This window comes from Mollisia scopiformis (genome assembly GCF_001500285.1).
Source record: "Mollisia scopiformis unplaced genomic scaffold LY89scaffold_1, whole genome shotgun sequence".
Lineage (NCBI taxonomy): Eukaryota > Fungi > Ascomycota > Leotiomycetes > Helotiales > Mollisiaceae > Mollisia > Mollisia scopiformis.
Genome location: NW_017263581.1, coordinates 1,131,686 through 1,149,969, shown reverse-complemented (window position 1 = coordinate 1,149,969; position 18,284 = coordinate 1,131,686). Strand labels below are relative to the sequence as shown.

At 47.3% G+C, this 18,284-nt stretch overlaps 7 protein-coding genes across 7 annotated transcripts; 4 read left to right on the top strand and 3 right to left on the bottom strand.

Moving 5' to 3' along the window:
* Positions 1-10: 10 nt before the first annotated feature.
* LY89DRAFT_713025 (thiolase) lies at positions 11-1,786 on the top strand. Its single transcript, XM_018218019.1, has 4 exons — positions 11-376; positions 432-481; positions 538-613; positions 663-1,786. Exons 1-4 carry the CDS (start codon positions 312-314, stop codon positions 1,672-1,674), a joined length of 1,203 nt encoding a protein of 400 aa, XP_018078460.1. The 5' UTR covers positions 11-311; the 3' UTR covers positions 1,675-1,786.
* A 270-nt stretch (positions 1,787-2,056) lies between these two features.
* Positions 2,057-5,649, top strand: LY89DRAFT_604506 (DUF699-domain-containing protein). The gene is made up of 5 exons (XM_018210362.1): positions 2,057-2,148; positions 2,215-2,400; positions 2,458-4,581; positions 4,635-5,315; positions 5,376-5,649. The coding sequence occupies exons 1-5, from the start codon at positions 2,132-2,134 to the stop codon at positions 5,587-5,589; spliced, it is 3,222 nt and encodes a 1,073-aa protein (XP_018078459.1). The 5' UTR covers positions 2,057-2,131; the 3' UTR covers positions 5,590-5,649.
* A 665-nt stretch (positions 5,650-6,314) lies between these two features.
* Positions 6,315-11,314, bottom strand: LY89DRAFT_12234 (uncharacterized protein). The gene is made up of 4 exons (XM_018205158.1): positions 9,296-11,314; positions 8,959-9,247; positions 7,366-8,825; positions 6,315-7,317 (listed from the first exon to the last, which is right to left on the bottom strand). Exons 1-4 carry the CDS (start codon positions 10,927-10,929, stop codon positions 6,366-6,368), a joined length of 4,335 nt encoding a protein of 1,444 aa, XP_018078458.1. The 5' UTR covers positions 10,930-11,314; the 3' UTR covers positions 6,315-6,365.
* Positions 11,315-13,759: 2,445 nt separating this feature from the next.
* LY89DRAFT_12190 (uncharacterized protein) lies at positions 13,760-15,107 on the bottom strand. The gene is made up of 2 exons (XM_018205146.1): positions 14,345-15,107; positions 13,760-14,292 (listed from the first exon to the last, which is right to left on the bottom strand). The coding sequence occupies exons 1-2, from the start codon at positions 14,722-14,724 to the stop codon at positions 13,917-13,919; spliced, it is 756 nt and encodes a 251-aa protein (XP_018078457.1). The 5' UTR covers positions 14,725-15,107; the 3' UTR covers positions 13,760-13,916.
* LY89DRAFT_12225 (uncharacterized protein) lies at positions 15,044-16,232 on the top strand. The gene is made up of 3 exons (XM_018205155.1): positions 15,044-15,343; positions 15,392-15,506; positions 15,556-16,232. The coding sequence occupies exons 1-3, from the start codon at positions 15,263-15,265 to the stop codon at positions 15,744-15,746; spliced, it is 387 nt and encodes a 128-aa protein (XP_018078456.1). The 5' UTR covers positions 15,044-15,262; the 3' UTR covers positions 15,747-16,232.
* LY89DRAFT_633970 (putative small nuclear ribonucleoprotein G) lies at positions 15,713-16,497 on the bottom strand. The gene is made up of 4 exons (XM_018211369.1): positions 16,422-16,497; positions 16,211-16,282; positions 16,083-16,157; positions 15,713-16,008 (listed from the first exon to the last, which is right to left on the bottom strand). Exons 1-4 carry the CDS (start codon positions 16,449-16,451, stop codon positions 15,937-15,939), a joined length of 249 nt encoding a protein of 82 aa, XP_018078455.1. The 5' UTR covers positions 16,452-16,497; the 3' UTR covers positions 15,713-15,936.
* On the top strand, positions 16,487-18,271 carry LY89DRAFT_12205 (uncharacterized protein). The gene is made up of 2 exons (XM_018205148.1): positions 16,487-16,760; positions 16,829-18,271. The coding sequence occupies exons 1-2, from the start codon at positions 16,661-16,663 to the stop codon at positions 18,124-18,126; spliced, it is 1,398 nt and encodes a 465-aa protein (XP_018078454.1). The 5' UTR covers positions 16,487-16,660; the 3' UTR covers positions 18,127-18,271.
* The last annotated feature ends 13 nt before the right edge of the window (positions 18,272-18,284 follow it).

Sequence of the window (18,284 nt, the reverse complement as noted above, 5' to 3'; positions counted from 1 at the left end):
CGAGTATATTCTTTTCTTTGCCTCCAGCTTCGAAAGGAATTTTTCTCTTCCAGTATTAAGAATGCATATTGAGAATTACATAAAATGTGCAATTATGTTTTGGCGTAATGCTTCATCTAACCAATAGCAAGAGAACCTGGTACCTGATTTTAGCGCCTCCGATCGCGAGGCGGTGAGATCAACAAATCAATTTAATATTTCCTTTTCTGTTGATTACTGACTTGACCGGCTTTCTTACCCAACACGCCTTTTTTTACTTCAAGGCATCTCTTCCCCTGGAAATTAGACTTCCTATCTCCTCAGTTGTCAATATGGCCTCACTTCACTCAGTCTACATTGTCGCCGCTGTGAGAACTCCTGTTGGTTCTCTTCTGGGGTGAGCTCCAGTTTTTCTGCCACACTCGCAGATGAGGGATTACTGACGAGAATAGGTCTCTTTCCAGCTTGAGTGCCATTCAACTCGGTGGAATTGCTATCAAAGGTTAGCCTTTCATTGGTTGACCTTAACAAAAAAATTGGAACTAATCGTGAATGCAGCTGCCGTTGAGCGTGTGCCTGAGATCAAGGCCGAGGATGTCGAAGAGCTTTTCATGGGCAATGTCTTATCTGCCAAGTACGAGAGCAATCTTTCAATCCCTTCATACATCTGCTAACAAAATCAGTCTTGGTCAGAACCCTGCACGTCAATGTGCCGTCGCTGGTGGCCTCCCGGAATCTGTCGCATGTACGACTGTTAACAAGGTGTGCGCGTCTGGCATGAAGGCAATCATCCTTGGTGCCCAGACTATCATGACTGGCAATGCCGACATCGTTGTTGCTGGTGGCACTGAGTCCATGACCAATACTCCTCACTACATCACCGGAATGCGTAGCGGGATCAAGTTCGGTGATCAAACCATGGTTGATGGTGTCTTGAAGGACGGCTTGACCGATGCATATGGCAAGAAGGAGCACATGGGTATGGCCGCAGAGGAGTGTTCGGAAGATCACAGCATTACCAGAGAACAACAAGACGAATATGCCATCAGGTCTTACCAGAAGGCACAAAAGGCAACCGAGGCTGGGCTTTTCAAGACTGAAATTGTGCCAGTTGAGATCAGTGGTGGACGTGGCAAGCCTGCAATCAAGATTGAGAAGGACGATGAGGTTAAGAATCTGAATATCGAAAAGTTGAAGGCCATGAGACCGGCATTCAAGCCAAATGGAGGCACTGTCACAGCTCCAAACGCTGCCCCTCTCAATGATGGTGCATCGGCCTTGGTTCTTGTTTCGGAAACCAAGCTTAAGGAGCTTGGTATCAAGCCTCTGGCGAAGATTCTTGGCTGGGGAGATGCCTCGAAAGCTCCAAGCAAGTTCACCACTGCTCCAGCTTTGGCTATCCCAAAAGCTATCAAGCATGCCAAGATCGATGCTTCCCAAGTCTCCTTTTACGAAATCAACGAGGCATTCTCTGTTGTTGCTTTGGCCAACATGAAGATCCTCGGGTTAGATGAATCAAAGGTCAACATCCACGGAGGTTCAGTTGCTATTGGACATCCTCTTGGTTGCTCTGGGGCCAGAATCACCACTACCTTGATCAATGTGTTGAGAGAGCAGAAGGCGAAGATTGGTGTTGCTGGTATTTGCAATGGAGGAGGTGGAGCATCTGCCATTGTCATTGAATCGTTGCAGTAAATAATCTACTCTTAATAGACGTCACATACCTAGGTAGAAGCACCTTAATAATTCAACGAGCCACAACAAGTACAGTACTTAGATACATTCTAACAATCATGTTTGGTCCTCGAAATTGTTTGCAAGAGTGTTCACCAGGTTCAAATGACTGTGACCAAGTAGTACAATTCTTTGAATAGATGTGCGACTTGTCATATGAATGAAATTTTTTTATCACCTCGCTTCATCTCGAAAAAGTTCGCAAGGCTGGAGGTGGAGACACAAGGCTGATGGTCTCTCCTAAAAGCCAATCAGAATTTTCCTGATCTCAGCCTTGTGGTTATCGGCACGCTAAGCGTTGAAAAAGTTCATGGCGGGCGACTTTGGTAGCGATAAATCACCACTCTCTTTCTGAACATTACGAGCGCATGTCACCATCGAGAGGGTTCTGATTCAAGTGCCGTATCTGGAGGGCAAAATGGTGCAAAAGGCAGTGTGCGTTCCCTGGCTAAACACATTTCTCTTCCATATACTTCGAGTTTACTGCTGACATGCTTTTAGAGACTCGCGCATACCAGCGCTCATTCGCAATGGTGTTCAAGAGAAGAAGCGCAGTTTCTTTGTGGTGGTGGGAGACCGCTCGAAGGATGTTATAGTGCATCTTCATTACATTATGTCCAGGATGGACATGAAGCAAAACAAATCGGTGCTTTGGGCATACAAGAAGGATCTTCTTGGGTTTACTAGGTGCGCACATCTGCACAATATTTTATAAGATTCTGAAAACTAACGACATACTGCCAGTCACCGAAAGAAGCGCGAAAACAAGATCAAGAAAGAGGTCAAGCGAGGCATTCGAGAAGCCAATACCGAGGACCCATTCGAACTTTTTGTCTCGCTGCACAATATTCGCTACGTATACTACAAGGAGACGGAGAAGATTCTTGGTAATACGTATGGGATGTGTATATTGCAGGATTTCGAAGCCATAACACCCAATCTGCTCGCGCGAACGATCGAGACAGTCGAGGGAGGAGGACTAGTAGTTCTATTGCTCAAGGGCATGACCAGCTTAAAGCAACTCTATACCCTATCCATGGACATTCATTCTCGATATCGAACAGAAGCACATGACGATGTTACGGCGAGATTCAATGAGAGGTTCATCTTGTCTTTGGGAGGTTGTGAGTCCTGTCTAGTCATAGACGATGAACTGAATGTGCTGCCCATCTCTGGTGGGAAGAATGTGGCAGCTCTGCCACCTCCTGACTTGGACGAACCGAAGACCGAGGCTCAGAAAGAATTGGACAACATGAAGGAAGAGTTGCAAGATACTCAACCAGTAGGACCGCTGGTAACTTTGGCAAAAACCGTGGATCAAGCAAAAGCTTTGCTGACATTCGTCGATGCGATTGCGGAAAAGACTTTGAGAAGCACAGTAACTCTGACAGCGGCCAGAGGCCGAGGAAAGTCAGCCGCGCTGGGAGTTGCTGTGGCTGCAGCAGTTGCCCATGGCTATAGTAACATTTTCATCACGTCTCCCAGCCCTGAAAATTTGAAGACTCTATTTGAATTCATATTTAAGGGCTTCGATGCGCTCAACTATTTGGACCACGAAGACTATTCTATCATTCAGTCTACGAATCCAGAGCTCAAGAAAGCCATTGTTCGGGTCAACATACATCGCCAACATCGGCAAACCATCCAGTATATTAGGCCTCAAGATGCCCATGTCCTCGGACAAGCTGAACTGCTAGTCATCGATGAGGCTGCAGCAATTCCACTACCTTTGGTCCGGAAATTAATGGGCCCGTACCTTGTCTTCATGGCTTCCACCATCAATGGATATGAAGGCACCGGAAGATCTTTGTCTTTGAAGCTCATAAAACAGCTTCGGGAACAATCAGCAGGATTCTCGAAAAACAATACAGACTCTGAATTAGCAGACCGCTCCACTGGGAAAACCGCTAAGGTCCAAGACAATAGCTTCTCCGGTGGCCGCTCGCTACGAGAAGTAACACTTTCAGAACCCATCCGGTATACGAAGGGTGATGCAGTTGAAAAGTGGCTCAACACAGTACTGTGTCTTGACGCTACTCTACCACGGTCAAAATTGAACACTGTCCAAGGTTGTCCGGATCCTGGACAATGCCAACTTCTCAACGTAAATCGTGACACCCTCTTCTCATTCCATCCTCTTTCCGAAAAGTTCTTGCAGCAAATGGTTGCCCTGTACGTCGCAAGTCATTACAAGAATACCCCGGATGATCTTCAATTGATGAGCGATGCTCCCGCTCATGAGCTTTTCGTCCTTGTACCACCAGTTGAGGAGAACACGAAGCATCTGCCAGAACCTTTATGTGTCATTCAAGTGGCACTAGAAGGTCGCATCAGCAAAGAGAGTGTCATGAACAGTCTGAGTAGAGGTAAAAGAGCGGCAGGTGATCTAATTCCCTGGATCGTCAGTCAACAGTTCCAAGATGAGCAGTTTGCTGGTCTATCCGGCGCTCGCATTGTGAGGATAGCGACAAACCCAGACTATATTGGAATGGGATATGGGCGGAAGGCAATCGAACTTCTTATGGATTTCTATGAAGGTAAATTTGCGGACCTTTCCGAAAATGCAACTGGGATCACCGAGACAAAGATCACGAGAGTCACTAATGCAGAGCTTGCGAATGCATCTCTGCTCGACGATGACATCAAGATTCGGGATATTCGAAAACTGCCCCCTCTTTTTGCGAAATTGTCTGAACGGCGTCCAGACAGTCTGGATTATGTGGGTGTTAGCTACGGACTCACTAAGCCATTGCATAGATTCTGGCAGAAGGCTTCGTTTGCTCCCGTCTATCTCAGACAAACTCAGAACGAACTTACTGGCGAGCATACATGTGTTATGATTCGACCTATAGGCGATGATGCCGCTTGGTAAGCAAGACCCCTTTTACTTTCAAATCCTTTCAGTGACTAACTGTACTTAGGCTCGGAGAGTTCTCCCGCGATTTCCATCTCCGATTCCTCAACCTCTTGAAATACCAATTCAAGGATTTCCCTTCCGTCCTTGCACTGAGCATCGGCGAATCTGCCAACAAAGGCACACAACTCGACTCCTTAAATGAGCCTCCACCTTTCTCCAAAGACGAACTAGATAGACTCATGTCTCCTTACGACTTAAAGCGGCTAGAATCATATGCAAATAATATGTTAGACTACCACGTAATCCTCGACCTTGTTCCTCGAATTTCAATGGCCTACTTCACCGGCCCCATCAAATACTCCGTTAAGCTCACTGGTGTTCAAGAAGCGATCTTGCTTGCCATTGGTTTGCAGTGCAAAGAATTCTCTTCTATCGAACAAGAACAGGAACTGAGTTCTGTACAAGCTTCACAGTTGCTGGCCATGTTCATCAAGATCATGAGAAAGATGAGCTCGTATTTCGGATCACTGGTTTCGAGTGCTCATGAGGCCGATATGCCGGCAAGAGACACTATTGGAGTAAGTCGAGCTGATGCGAGTGGTGCTCACGATGATGAGATCATCGACGAGCGGTTTGTAGCGTTAGAGACTGGGCTTGAAGAGGAGTTGGAGGAGGGAGGTGACGAAGCTTTGAAAGCTCTGAGAGAAAAGCAAAGAGAACTTATTGATGCTCTACCATTGGATCAGTAAGTAACTCCAACTCGCCGCCCGAAATCTTAAATATTCGATATTAATAATTGTTACAGGTACGAGATCGAAGAAGGAGCGCCTGGATGGGCCGATGCCGAAAAGCAAGTTCTCCATGCCTCGAAAAGCGGTCACAAGAACCCTGTTGTGAGTGTCAAGAGCACGAAGCAAAAGAGGAAGGCGGGTGAAACTGCTGCAGAGATATATGAGCAAGAGTTCGGTGACAAGGCGCATAAGAAGGCAAAAAAGGCTTCGAAAAAAGTTAAGGCGTAAATGCATTTGGGCCTCTGTAGATAGTGAATGCTATGAGAAGCCCCTAATTGGGATTGACACATTATTTGGGTCGTTCAAGATAAAGTACTGGTGTTCGTTCTCGATTAATGTGACTTACACGACAAAGGTTTTGGACAGCTCTCTCGGACATCTGACCGTAAAATTCGAATAGAGTCGGAAGACAGGACCGCAAGTTTGACTCGCTACCAACAGAGTGTCATGGATGTCCGTTCTAATACCAAGATACTTTGCTGCAATATCCGCAGCACTTTTTTTTTGGAATACGTGAGGCACTACAACTAGGCTACAGTACGGCGCGCACGCTACATGCGCTACACCCGCTGAAGGCCCTGACTGCGCTATCTGCGCTCAACGCGCTATATGTGCTATAATTTAACGCCTGGAATGATTTCCTTGCGCTGCACAGCCTAGAAAGAGTGTGCTTTTGAATCACAGCTACAGGGATATTACTCCTGAATTCATTAGTCACTCTGTTCAAAAAGTAGATGGTATCAACTGGGATGGCAGAGTACGAGTTCTAGATCAAATATACAACCATTCTCTCAATATCTACAACACCGTAACCCATATACCGCAAGACCAAGTCTATGCTCTTCTTCAACCTTAATAAACAATAATTTTGGCTGCAATATATCAACCACCTTTCCCAGATAATGCTCGCTGATGCAACCTATCCGATCCAGAATACCAAGTCATGAAAAGATATCCCTTGACTCCAACCAAACCAAAACCTCATCACGTCATGATTAAGCTCTTCATTCCTTATCACGCCCCGTAACAGTCCTCTCGGAATCCATAGCCCTCCTCTCTAACTTTGGCCTATTCGCGCCTGCTTCGCCCTCAACACTCAAATTCCGCCTAAGATACTCGCCCCTGGGACTTCTGCCTCCTTTCGTTTTCGTCTTTCCCTGAAATCCTACTTCCCTGTCTAATTTCCCCACATTTTCAACAGTCAATCTCTGTCCCAGGTCCTCGACTTGCACTGGTCCTACGACTCTTTCCCCAGGATGTCCGGCCGCCGCCTCCACAAGTTTCTCGTCTCTCAACGCTGTTGCTTTCTCCTCTGCCTCTTCTCTCCTCTCCACCCTATCTCCTTCACTTTCAGTTCCCGGCAGTGTTAAGGTATGGGATTTCTGGCGCTGGCTCATGCTCGGTCTTGAAGGTTGCAAGACCTCTGGCTTCTTTTCTTCTGTCTTTGGTTTCGCAGTTTTCTTGCCCTGTCCAAACATCGGTACTGCTGCTGTGCCACAATTATGCTCTCCAGGCTCAGAGCAATCTGATCCATCAAACTCATATCCAATACTACCGTTCTCCCCAGGCGTCCTAGGAATCCGCCTACTGAGTGCCCATCTGACCAGCATTTTCTCCAACGTCTTACCCTTTACTGGTTTAGCTAGATAATCATCCATGCCTGCTTTCTTGCACTTTTCTCTATCGCCTTGGATGGCAGAGGCGGTCATAGCTACGATAGGTATATTACGGCAGAGGACGTTGTAAGGTGTGTGATGGCGGAGAAGATGAGTGGCTTTGTAGCCGTCTATAATGGGCATTTGAACGTCCATGAGGATTATGTCGGGTTTTGGGTGTGGGGCGTTGGGTTTATCGGCTGCGAGGAGGTAGTCGAGAGCTTCTTTGCCGTTCCAGACTGCGTTTACAACAAAGCCTAGTTTTTTGATGGTCTTGAGGGCGATCTGTTGGTTGATTGCACTTGACGCCGTTAGTGGAATGAGTGGAATATGGGAAGTAGGAACATACTTGTCTTCGACGAGCAAGATTTTGATGTTCGCTCGTTCGGCTGGGGATAGCTCGAATTCTGGAGCTGCGGGTGGAATCATACTAATAGAGCTGGGTTTGTGGTGGCGATGTTTATGAGGATCGATGGGGCTTTGCATAGGTGGGGTGCCAACTGCTTGTTCGTAGTCTGAACTATTGCAGGACACGCTCATCTCGGATTGTAATCGGTCTGGGAGGCTTCCAATATCGATGAGGGCAGCTCCGTCATGGAACTGAGGCTTGTTGAATGGGATCCAGAATGTTGCTGTGGTACCACTGCCTAGACTTGACTCTAGTTGGATTCGACCATGCATTAAATCAACAAGGTTCTTGCTGATTGTTAGACCGAGACCCGTTCCTCCAAATCGTCTTGCTGTGGATGAGTCTGCTTGACTGAAGGGTTTGAACAAGCGTTTCCGGACTTCTTCTTCGATTCCGATACCAGTGTCTTCAACCACGAACTTGACTTCGAAGGTATCTGCAGTCTCACTCTCCTTGAGGACCGAGAATTTAACGTACCCTTCACTGGTGAATTTGATACTGTTTGTAAGTAAATTCGTAATGATCTGTCGCACTCGACCAGGATCACCCATCACGATCAGATCTTTCTCCACCCCAACAGTGATGTCAGACTGGAACATAAGATTCTTTCGCTCGGCGGCAAATCCAAGCATCTTACTGACATCCTTGACCACCACCGAAAGAGAGAATTGCACCTCCTCGATGTCCAGACGTCCGGATTCTACTTTGGAGAAATCCAGGATGTCATTGATTACTGTGAGCAATCCGTTTGCGGAACGCTGAATGTTCTCTGCGCAATCTCGTTGCTCTTCGTCAAGATCCATATCCGAAAGTAGTTCTGCCATTCCGATGACACCTGCGATCGGAGTACGAATTTCGTGTGACATATTAGCAAGGAATTGGCTCTTCAAGCGACTAGCTTCTTTGGCAGCTGCTTCATTTGCAAGTAGTCTCGTATTTTCTTTCTCTTGCAGTTGCAGTTCGGTTTCTCGATCTTTTACCTCCGTGATATCCATGCTGACACCGATGACACCATCAATGAAAGCTTCATTGACATGCCCTCCGTTGGTCTTCTTGCCTAAGACAGGAATGAATCTGGTTCTGTACCACCGATTATCGATACAGTGCTCATGCACATCTTCCATCGTTTTCCCGGTGAGGATATCCTCGATAGGACGAAGAGATTCGGGGATACCATCTCGGCTACGACCATTCTGTGTCGCGTAGAAGACATCATAGACATTCTTGCCAATGTAATCTTCGCCTTTGGTGGGTCTGCCATTGCTGCTTTCGTCCCCAGAACCGATCTCACTCTCTAGATCCCAGATGAAAGCTCCTTCGAGCAATGTTATCTTCCGGTGTCTGTCAACCGAGAAGAGGGTGACTTGGGCGTGTGCAATTACTGAGAGCAATTGTTGGCGCTATGAGAAGTTAGTCTTATTTGAATCAATCGCATAATAGTCTCAATAGACAATTCGACTAGCTCCATAACAACCTGGAGTTTCTGGATCGGTGGGAAGAAGGGATGCACGTGGCACAAATGGAGCTGCTTACCATTCTTTTGGCAGCAAATCTGCTTTCCACTGCCTCGTGGATATCGGTACAGGTCCCAAACCACTTCTCGATTGCTCCGGTCTTTGAATTTCTCATAGGCAAAGCTCGACCGAGCATCCATCTCCATTCCCCACTCTTGCTTCTACATCGGTATTCTGTCATGTACGGATCACCTGTAGCGAGTGAGTGTGTCCACCTCTTCCCAGTACTTGTCATGTCGTCAGGATGGAATGGTAACTTCCAGCCCATGCCGAGAGACTCGTCTTCTGTCAAGCCAGTGTAATCATACCTAAAGGTATCGGTATCAGATCGATAAGCTCAGTGATGTACGACTTACCATCTTTGACTGAACCAATCGTGCAATCCGTCTGGCGTCGTTGTCCATATCATCTGAGGCATACTATCGCAAATGAGTTGGAACCTTTGCTCATCCTTCTCTTTAATATCATTGATCTGCTGCGTCATACTCGTAATATCCCGACAAGTAACAATGCCAGCCAAGAACTCGCCTGTATTCTCATCTCGAATGGCTTCGCCGAGGACATCAAATACAATCTTCTTGTCAGTCGTAGGATCGAATATGCCAATCTTCCGACTTGAGAATGGTGTTTGCGTCTTGACTAGTACCGATATTGGATACTCAGAAGGCTCCAACCGGGTTGTAAATGTTTCGTCCCATACATGCCATTTGCTAACGAGATCCACACCATCTTTGACGTTACTAAGGTCCGCATTCGGATGGAAGAGGTCTCTTGCAGCTTTGTTTGGAATTGTTAAGCTCTCATCTTTCCACATTGCTATAATTGGTACGGTAGTATTGTCTAGGAGGGCGTCCTTCATCATAACTACCTTTTGTAAGGCGGACGGGCCACTGGAAAGAGGAGTCTTCGATGGTGGACCTAATGGAGGAAACGGAGATGTGGACATGGAAGCATTGGTAGGACTTGTAATAGCAGATGAAGTGCTACTTCCATCTTGAGTAGAGCTGCTACGGCCGGAGCTGACAGATGACGGACTGGAATGGGATCCTGAGTCGGCAGAACCTAGGGACCGATGCTTCGCTGCCCGTGTAACGTGCCTGGACTGCAACTTGGACTCGGCCATGGTCGAATTGTGACTAGTCTCTGTACTTGTGAATGTCAAGGTAAAATACCTTTCATCTCCAATCTCCCACACGGTGATGATCATCTTTGCCAACGTGTGTGGCGTCCGATTGGAATTGACAGGTTTCCTGGCCTTGGCGAAGACCTTCTGCGAGATCGCATCTTTTGTGATAATCACTTCCACGACAGCATCGTGTACCATCGACTGGCTTTTATTATTGCCTGATTTCCTGCTCCAAGGCTCTGCTCTTTCCGCAGTTGGAGTGGCATCACCTTCTCCACTCTCTGATATCGTTTGTTGCGAATCGTCCTCTACCGTGGTGTCGAGGTCGTCGGCAAGACTTTCAAGAAAAGATTCCCAGGACACCCAGACCGGTCTTCCATCTTGGATCATATCAATGCCCAATTGACTAAGCGTTTGGCCACGGAGCTTGTCCAAGCTTGACATCCCGTCATCACTCGCAGTATCTTCTTCGACATCGTCTTCAATACCAAGAAGCCTCACCATAGCCTCATTAGCCATGACCAGGGTTTTCAGACTTCCCAATACCAATAGTGGATAAGGGAGGTACTGCAGGGCAGACATCGCTAGTTGTGCGGGAGTAGGAAAGCTGAGAATGTCTAAGTGTAGCAGGCTGCTATTCCTAGACCCTCTTCTTGGAGATTGTCCTCGACTTGAAAGGAGAGTATCAGCTTTGATGCTTTCGAGGCCATCGATCTGCCCTGGAGGCATTTGTAATGGAGACATCGGCCGGATATACTCTTCATCTTCTGCATGATTTGTATAGTCCTGGGGAGGAGAAGGTTCGTCGTGCTCAGGCGATATGTGATGGCCATTTGGCAAGCCACCAAGAACGGTAGTGCTCATGATCGCATCGAAGTCGTTGGTGTCCGCAGTCGCAGGTCCGAAAGATGAAGTTTGTAAGCCACCTACTGCGTCATAGCTAGCCCCTCACCGTCGACAAGCAGATTCGAAATCGTATTCTCAGGGTCGACAGCTCCACCAGCGGGATGTATACCAATGTAACACTCCTAATAATCGATATATTACTCTGTGAGATATGGAGCTCGTGGAGAAGATAATTGAGGTGAGAAGAATTAGATCCCTCTGCGAGAAACCACCACGGATTGCGGCTGGGCTAAGTCAGAGTTTATGATAGAATGAGACTAAAGGATGTTAGAGGTTGATAGTGGAGGGGTCCAGACCATTGGCTAGAAGGAACACTGCGAGGCCAACGCAAAAAAATATGTTCTAACTACAGTGCTAGCGCTGGTTGAAAGTTTGAAACTTGTAGAAGATGGAGATATGAAAAAGAGGGAATAGAATTAGGGGATCAGAACATCATCCTTGCTGCTTCTTCGGAACTCAGGTTCTGAAAAGATGAGGGTTGGGATTGGAAATGGTGATTAGACCCTGAATTCGAAGATCTCAGTCAGTGTTGCTGATAGGCTTCGGGAGAGAAGAGAAGGTGGAGCAAAACGAACACTAATTGCCTGAAGCGGAAACGCAGCTTCAGTATGACGATGAGGGGGAGCTGGACAGGGTTAGGGACAAGGGCAGGGGGAAAGACAGAGGCACAGAGTTTGGTCTGGCCTGGGCCTTAATGGCCTCTCATACTGTACGAGTACCTCCGTACTGGAGTCCACTCCGTAGAGCATGTCCATGCTATGTCTCGAGGGAGATCCACTCTTCCTTCGTGATGGGAATTGTCACGCAGATCTATCGTAAAGACTGCAAAGGCCATGCTTTCGGTACAGCGTTTGCTGGTCTGCGTGCACTGCACTCTGCACTCTGCATTGTAAGGTAAGAAGGCTAAGGTAAGGTTTCCCGATCCCAGGGTGTATCCAGCGTAGATTTTTTTGGCTGCAGGTGACGGTGGTGGCGCTCTTGCCTCTCGTTGAAGCCATACGAGCGAGGCCAAATCAGGACAGGGAGGGAGGACCTCTCTCGACTGATCAGTAAACTGCTGTGTTCTGTGTCTCTCCAAGAGGTCACGACCGCATATCGCCCATTGGTGGGATGCAATGCTCGTGAAGCACACCAGTCTCCAAAACAGAGCAGAGAGCCATTTTCCGGCCTTCTGGACCCTTTTGCAACGCTGATCACGGGGATTTTCAGAAAAAGTTGCGGAATGCGGCGACGTCGATGGCCGTTGGGATCGTCAGAGACAACATGGCCCCCCGATATCAATCAAATCATCAACCTGGTCGTCTCCCACCTCCGGTGGCGAGATGGATGTCGATCTCCCTTTCTGCCCCTCAAGAAAGGAAAATCCAAAACTCGTCGAGAGGAGAAGCCTTTCGGTTGCAGCATGCCAGAGACGCACCCTTCACGAGAGAAAGAGGAGATGAAGGATCCGAGCGCGAGATCTGTACTGCGAGCTGTATGATCGTGCGGCAAAGCTACTGCAGTCGGTCGTTATGTCTGGTGGTGAGGGATGGGCTGTCAAAGTGGTTGGAAACTCAAAACTATAACCGAGCGAGTGTGAGCACCGAACCCCTGTCAAGACCTGCAGACAATATCACTCAAACACCCATATGTGAGTAGTAAGTACAGAAATACTGCGATCCAGAGGCTACGGTACCGACAGTGCATGAGGACTGTATATATTGTACGATGGTTTCACTTGATTTCTATGCCAATGAGAGCTATCGAGAAAAGGAAAGTCTACTTCTACTTCAGACCTCGTAACATTTCCCAAGCGTATCGCCGAACTTGATCCCCCAGTAGCGTATCCCCAGCCAGCTTGCACGACCTGACTACTCGCAACAAGTATACATGTCGTTTGGCGCGGGCAGATTTTTGCCAAGGAAGGGTCTTGTCTTCATGCTTGTACAGAAGTGTTCTGATATGTGTGTATTGCCTAGTCATTCTACCGGCACTGCGCGAGAAGAAGTAAATTTAGGGCTGATAGCGTTAATGCTGGAAGGAAGGATATAGTAAGTTTGGTTTACCTTGGTACAAATTTCCACTTATTTGAGCACATATTTATATATAACAAAAGACAAAGTTGGGCCGAAGTTCTTAATGAAGCCCGTCGAAGTCACCAGACAAGACGAGAACTCCTCAAAAAGACGGATTGTCCATCGAAGAGTTCGATACTCTTGAAATACTGACAATACAGCGAAGAAAAAGTAGGGATTCAATTTGCTCCTTATCACCATTCAGCCTTCGCGCCCGAAACACGCCTTGCTCAGCACAGCTGCAACAAATACCCCCAAAGACAAAGTCGCCGCAAGAAAAGCAACGCAAATTAGGCTAACCATCAGTTCCACTTCCCTTTATCATGATCCTGCATCCCAATCCCTTGCTCATGAAAATCATACCACATTCCCAAAATCGCCTGTCTCTCCTCAACGGTGCACATTGCCCATTCCTCATTGCCTTGCTTCATTCTCTCTGCTCTTGCTTTATCTTCTTCGCTTCCTCCTGCTAGTCTGGCTACTTCCTCGTAGACGCCTTTGAACGCGTACGCTGGGAGACCGACCGCGCCTGCCACAGGCTTAAAGACGGCTCCGCCAATACCTTTTCCAAGGCCCATGAAAAACCCACCAACGCCTCCCTCTTCAGCACCTTTGGCAGGTTGGGTATAAAGGCCGGTTACGCCGTCCCAGAGGCTAAGTCCGAATCCCTACATCGTGTGTCAGAGCGTAAACTTCGTCCCTTAATCTCTGAAAAGAAGAAGTGTGTAGAATAATGTAACAATGAGAAGGTCCTCGGTATAAGCGACGCCCGGGCACGTATAGAATTTGGCAGCTATGCCACAGGAGAACCAGACATTAAGACATGAAAAATAATCAAGAATGATATCGAAATACAAACAACACTGAGACACAAGGGAGCAACTGTAGAAGTTAAAATGAGGATCTTACCTTGCCAGCAGCTTCCAATCCACTCACCACCCCATCAACCTTCTCCACTGGCCTTACACTCTCATCTCCATACAGCTTCGGAACATTCCCAAAGCCCCTCGAGATGTTCATCGTGAAGTCCATAGGAGCTCTCAAGCCCGTTCCAATAATCCTTGATACACCTTTGTTGCTATCAAGCGCGAAATCGGTAGCAAGACCCTTGGCGACATCTCTATCTGCTTGCACGATCTTCGATATCTCAACGGGATAATCAACGAGCCCTTGGACGACGCCACCAACGGTGGAGTGAATCGAGGTAAAGATGCCAGTGATGGGATCGGTTGGTCCTTGGTTTTCTACCTTTTCTTGATTATGATATCTAATTCTCGTCAGGAACCTATATTAACACGTGAGAATGGAATGAAACTTACACATCAAGGTCCTTGGTGCTGATGATTCCCTGGTGAAGTAATATAGCAGCTACAAAGGCAGAGAGCTTGATGTTTCTGTCTTTCGTAACCCATACTGCGGCCCGACTAGGTAGAATTGAACATCGTGCGGTTTCTGCGGCACGCGGCCGGGAACTCGAGGCTTCGTAATCAGGGAGATCATCTCGATGGCCTTTATCTTCGAAAGCTGCATCTAAATCTTCTGAATCGAACAAAAACTCTCGATCTTGTTGGAGTGTGTTAGGTGTGTTTGTCCCAGAGGAATGCGGGGTGAGGCTGTGATGGTTCAAGGTGGTAGGGCTTGGCGGGATTGATGACTCTGTCTCGAGATCCGAGTGCTGGGAGCTTCTGGCAATGGTCATCTTGAGGCAAAATTATGACTCGTAGTATGATTTTTGACGGTGGATCTTGGATTGTTATGGATGTCTGATGCCTAAAAGCTTGTCGTAGCCGTCTCATGAGATGTCAGCCCTCCTCGCTTCGAGTGCTGCAGCGTTGATGCGAAGCCCGGTTATGGCTTGACAGAACTGAGTTCTCGATTCGAATTGTTCTTGTAACTAGGTATGATTTGAAGGTGTCTTAGATAAAAGAAAAATACACTTGTCACTCTTCTGCTTCGCCTGAGTTGCAATTGCAGGTCATCTAACGCTTGACGAATTAGACCGAAGGTAGCGTATTCTGAGACCTGTAGGCGGCCTCATGTAGCCTTGACTCATTATTTGACGACACTATATTTCTCCTAGCCGTACAATTATCAATACGTTGTTTTTCCTACTCTGAAGCGGGAATCTTTTCCACACAAACAATATGGCGGCGCCAACTCAACCCAAACAAGACAACTGGTGGGATTCGTTTCCTGCTCCTTGAGCGAAATGTGGAGAGGTTACTTCAGAAGAGCTTATGCAGATGTTTGATGATATGGACATCAAGCCTGAAGCAAGACCGTTCTTGCTCGTTGATGTGAGGAGAACGGATTGGGAGGTGAGAACTTTTAGGCTGTGAGCATTATGTCTATATTGACAGACACAGGGTGGAACTATCAAGACGTCAATCAACCTCCCAGCTCAGAGCTTTTATCAAACTCGAAAGACTCTGCTGGATCTTTGCGAGAGGGCAAACATCAAAAAGGTCATTTTCTATTGTGGTTAGTATCCTCTAGACCTGGATGGTGTACAACGTATTGAGCATTGCAGGTTCTAGTAATGGCAGAGGACCTCGCTGTGCAAGCTGGATGCAAGACTATATTGACGACGTAGCCAAGTTTGGGCACAAAAGCAAGCTTCAAGTCCTTGTACTCAAAGGCGGAATAAAGGGTTGGGTAAAGAACTTCGAAGGAAGTATCATGGATGGGTTTGACGAAAAGTATTTGGAGCAATTCAAGTAATTTCCTTGTCCTTGAAACACATTTGGCAGAATTTCGTATTCCATTGCTTTTCATACGTGAGATGGTATTATCGAAGCCAGCAACGCCATAATGTGAATCCTGTAACAACTTTTGGCCTCCCATCTGGACACATGGCTCTTCACCCCTGCTTCAATTCTCGACGAGTGTTACTCCAGCTTCACTACCACATCTACCTATCGTCTCGTCCACCGCCAATTCTCTCCAGCGCCTCAAGCATAACCACGGAATTGCCTCGAATGACCTATAAAATCGTTAGTCTTCTTATTGTTTCCACCAAAAAGCTTCTTGAGCAGAAGCCCGACAAGATGCACATACCACCATGCCTAATCTGACCTTCTCACCTCCATCTTTCTCCTCCACTGCATCGTCCAGTACAATATTCAGGAAGACCTAAGCGCGTCATTAGTCTTTTCCTACGTGGAATATTCTAGAGGACAACCAACATCGTAACCTCGCAGAACGCCAATCACTTTCCTGCTCCCATTCAACTGCACAAAGAGCCTTTTGTCGAGGTACTGGAAACCAAATTAGCTAACAATTCTACTTTTCTTGTGTAAGTTCGCGCGTCTGCAAATCGGTGTCGAGTACAAGAGCACACAGCAGCCTATGCAAGCGTGCGGAGACGGAAGGAGCACCGGGACAGGAATGCCGTACTTTCTTGAGCTCTGGCTGAGCTTGAGGCATCTTGATTATCGTTGGTAAGTGTTTCTTTGCGCGGGGGAGGGGAAGAGGTTCTTCCTCTTGAAGATATTGAATCGCGCTAGGCTGCAAAATCAAGATCACGTGGCGATAACAGCAAGGCTACAACACTTCTTTTTTCTGACTTCAATCATCGAAGAGCGCGTCAAAAATCTTCAATTGAAAGCGAAGTCCCTTCCAAATCAGCTGTCACGATGAAATCAGCCTTTGGTTCAAAAAGGAAGGCGAGGAAGATCCAAGTCGATGAGAATGAGGGGGAGACAAAGGACCAGAGCATAGCAAATGAAATCGCCCGTAAGTCTCCCACAAGCGCAGCTATGAATTTGGCTGATTGAATGAATTCAGCTGACGATGTGCCTTAGAACCCCCAGTATCTTCGAACCCTGTCCGGAAACCCTTTAAGAAATCTTCTCTGCGACAGAGCATTGCATTTGACGACTTGGAGCAAGATGAGAACGAGCAGGACACGAATAAGCCTACGATCGGGAGATCAAGTTCGTTAATGAAGAAAAAGAAAAAATCTACTGCTTCGAGACTTTCTTTCGGACCTGGAGAGATCATTTCTGGGGATGCTGCGGAAGCTCTAGAAGACCATGAAGCTTTTACGCCCAAGAAACCGACTCTGGAACGTCGAGTGATAGAAGGCAATACTTTTCGGAAGAGCCTTCCTTATCAAAGCTTGCCAGTGAGGTCAAACGAGGAGGAGGATGAAAGACCTACGTATAGCAAGGATTATTTGAAAGAGCTCAAGAGTTCTACACCCACCACACCGAAGGATCTACAAGCTTTACATGCTGCAGCTGAGGATGAAGAGATGTTGGATGCGTCGGAATTGGCGGGTGCTACAATAGGGCGACTTGAGGACAAGTCGGTGGCAAGCTCGAATGCTGCTTACATACCGACAGAGGCAGAGATCAAGGAGAAGAAGGAACGCCGAGCGCGGCTTGCTCATGAGAAAGATTTCATTTCTTTGAACGATGATGGAGACGACGGACGTCAAATATCACTCCTTCCACGCAAAAAAGAGAAAGAAACAAGATTGGTGAGAGAAGATGAAGATCTTGGAGAGGGCTTCGATGAATTTGTGGATGATGGAAGGGTCTCATTAGGCAAGAAAGCCGAACGAGAAGCGAGGAAACGTCAGAGGAAGGAGATGGCGGACATGATTCATCAAGCAGAAGGCAGCTCGGATGGAGAATCAGATGACTCCGAGGCCGAGCGGCGAGCCGCATATGAAGCCGCCCAAACTCGTGCTGGAATGGATGGACTTCATAAACCCGATGAAGATCTGGATCGGAGTACAGTTCAAATACCTGCCAGAATTACACCTCTGCCCGCTCTTTCAGAGTGCCTCGAGAGACTACAAACCACACTCAATTCAATGGAGCTAGAGTTGGCGAAGCGTCAAAAGCAATTAGAGGAGTCGAAGCGAGAAAAGCTTGACATTGGAAAGCGGGAAGCTGAGGTTCAAGAATTGTTGAAGCAAGCAGGTGCAAGATATGCTGCATTGAAAGCAGATACGAGTGGCGCTGCTATTGATCCCCAAGTTCTGGCTGAAGCTCAGACTAGTGGGCTTACTATACCAATGATGGCTGACCGAGGACTGGAGAGCTTTGGCAATACTCCTATAGCGAGACCGAATGTGGAAGATGTAGGCTAGCTGCGAATAAAATTCGAGTCAGAGGCCGTTCTTGGTATCAGAAGCAAAGTCGCGGGTTGTCTACCGGTGTACTTGTCCTCAGTTTATGGCCAGCATTAAGCATGACATCAATTCCGAGAAATCATTGACTTCAGTATGGAATTGACCATGAATCAATT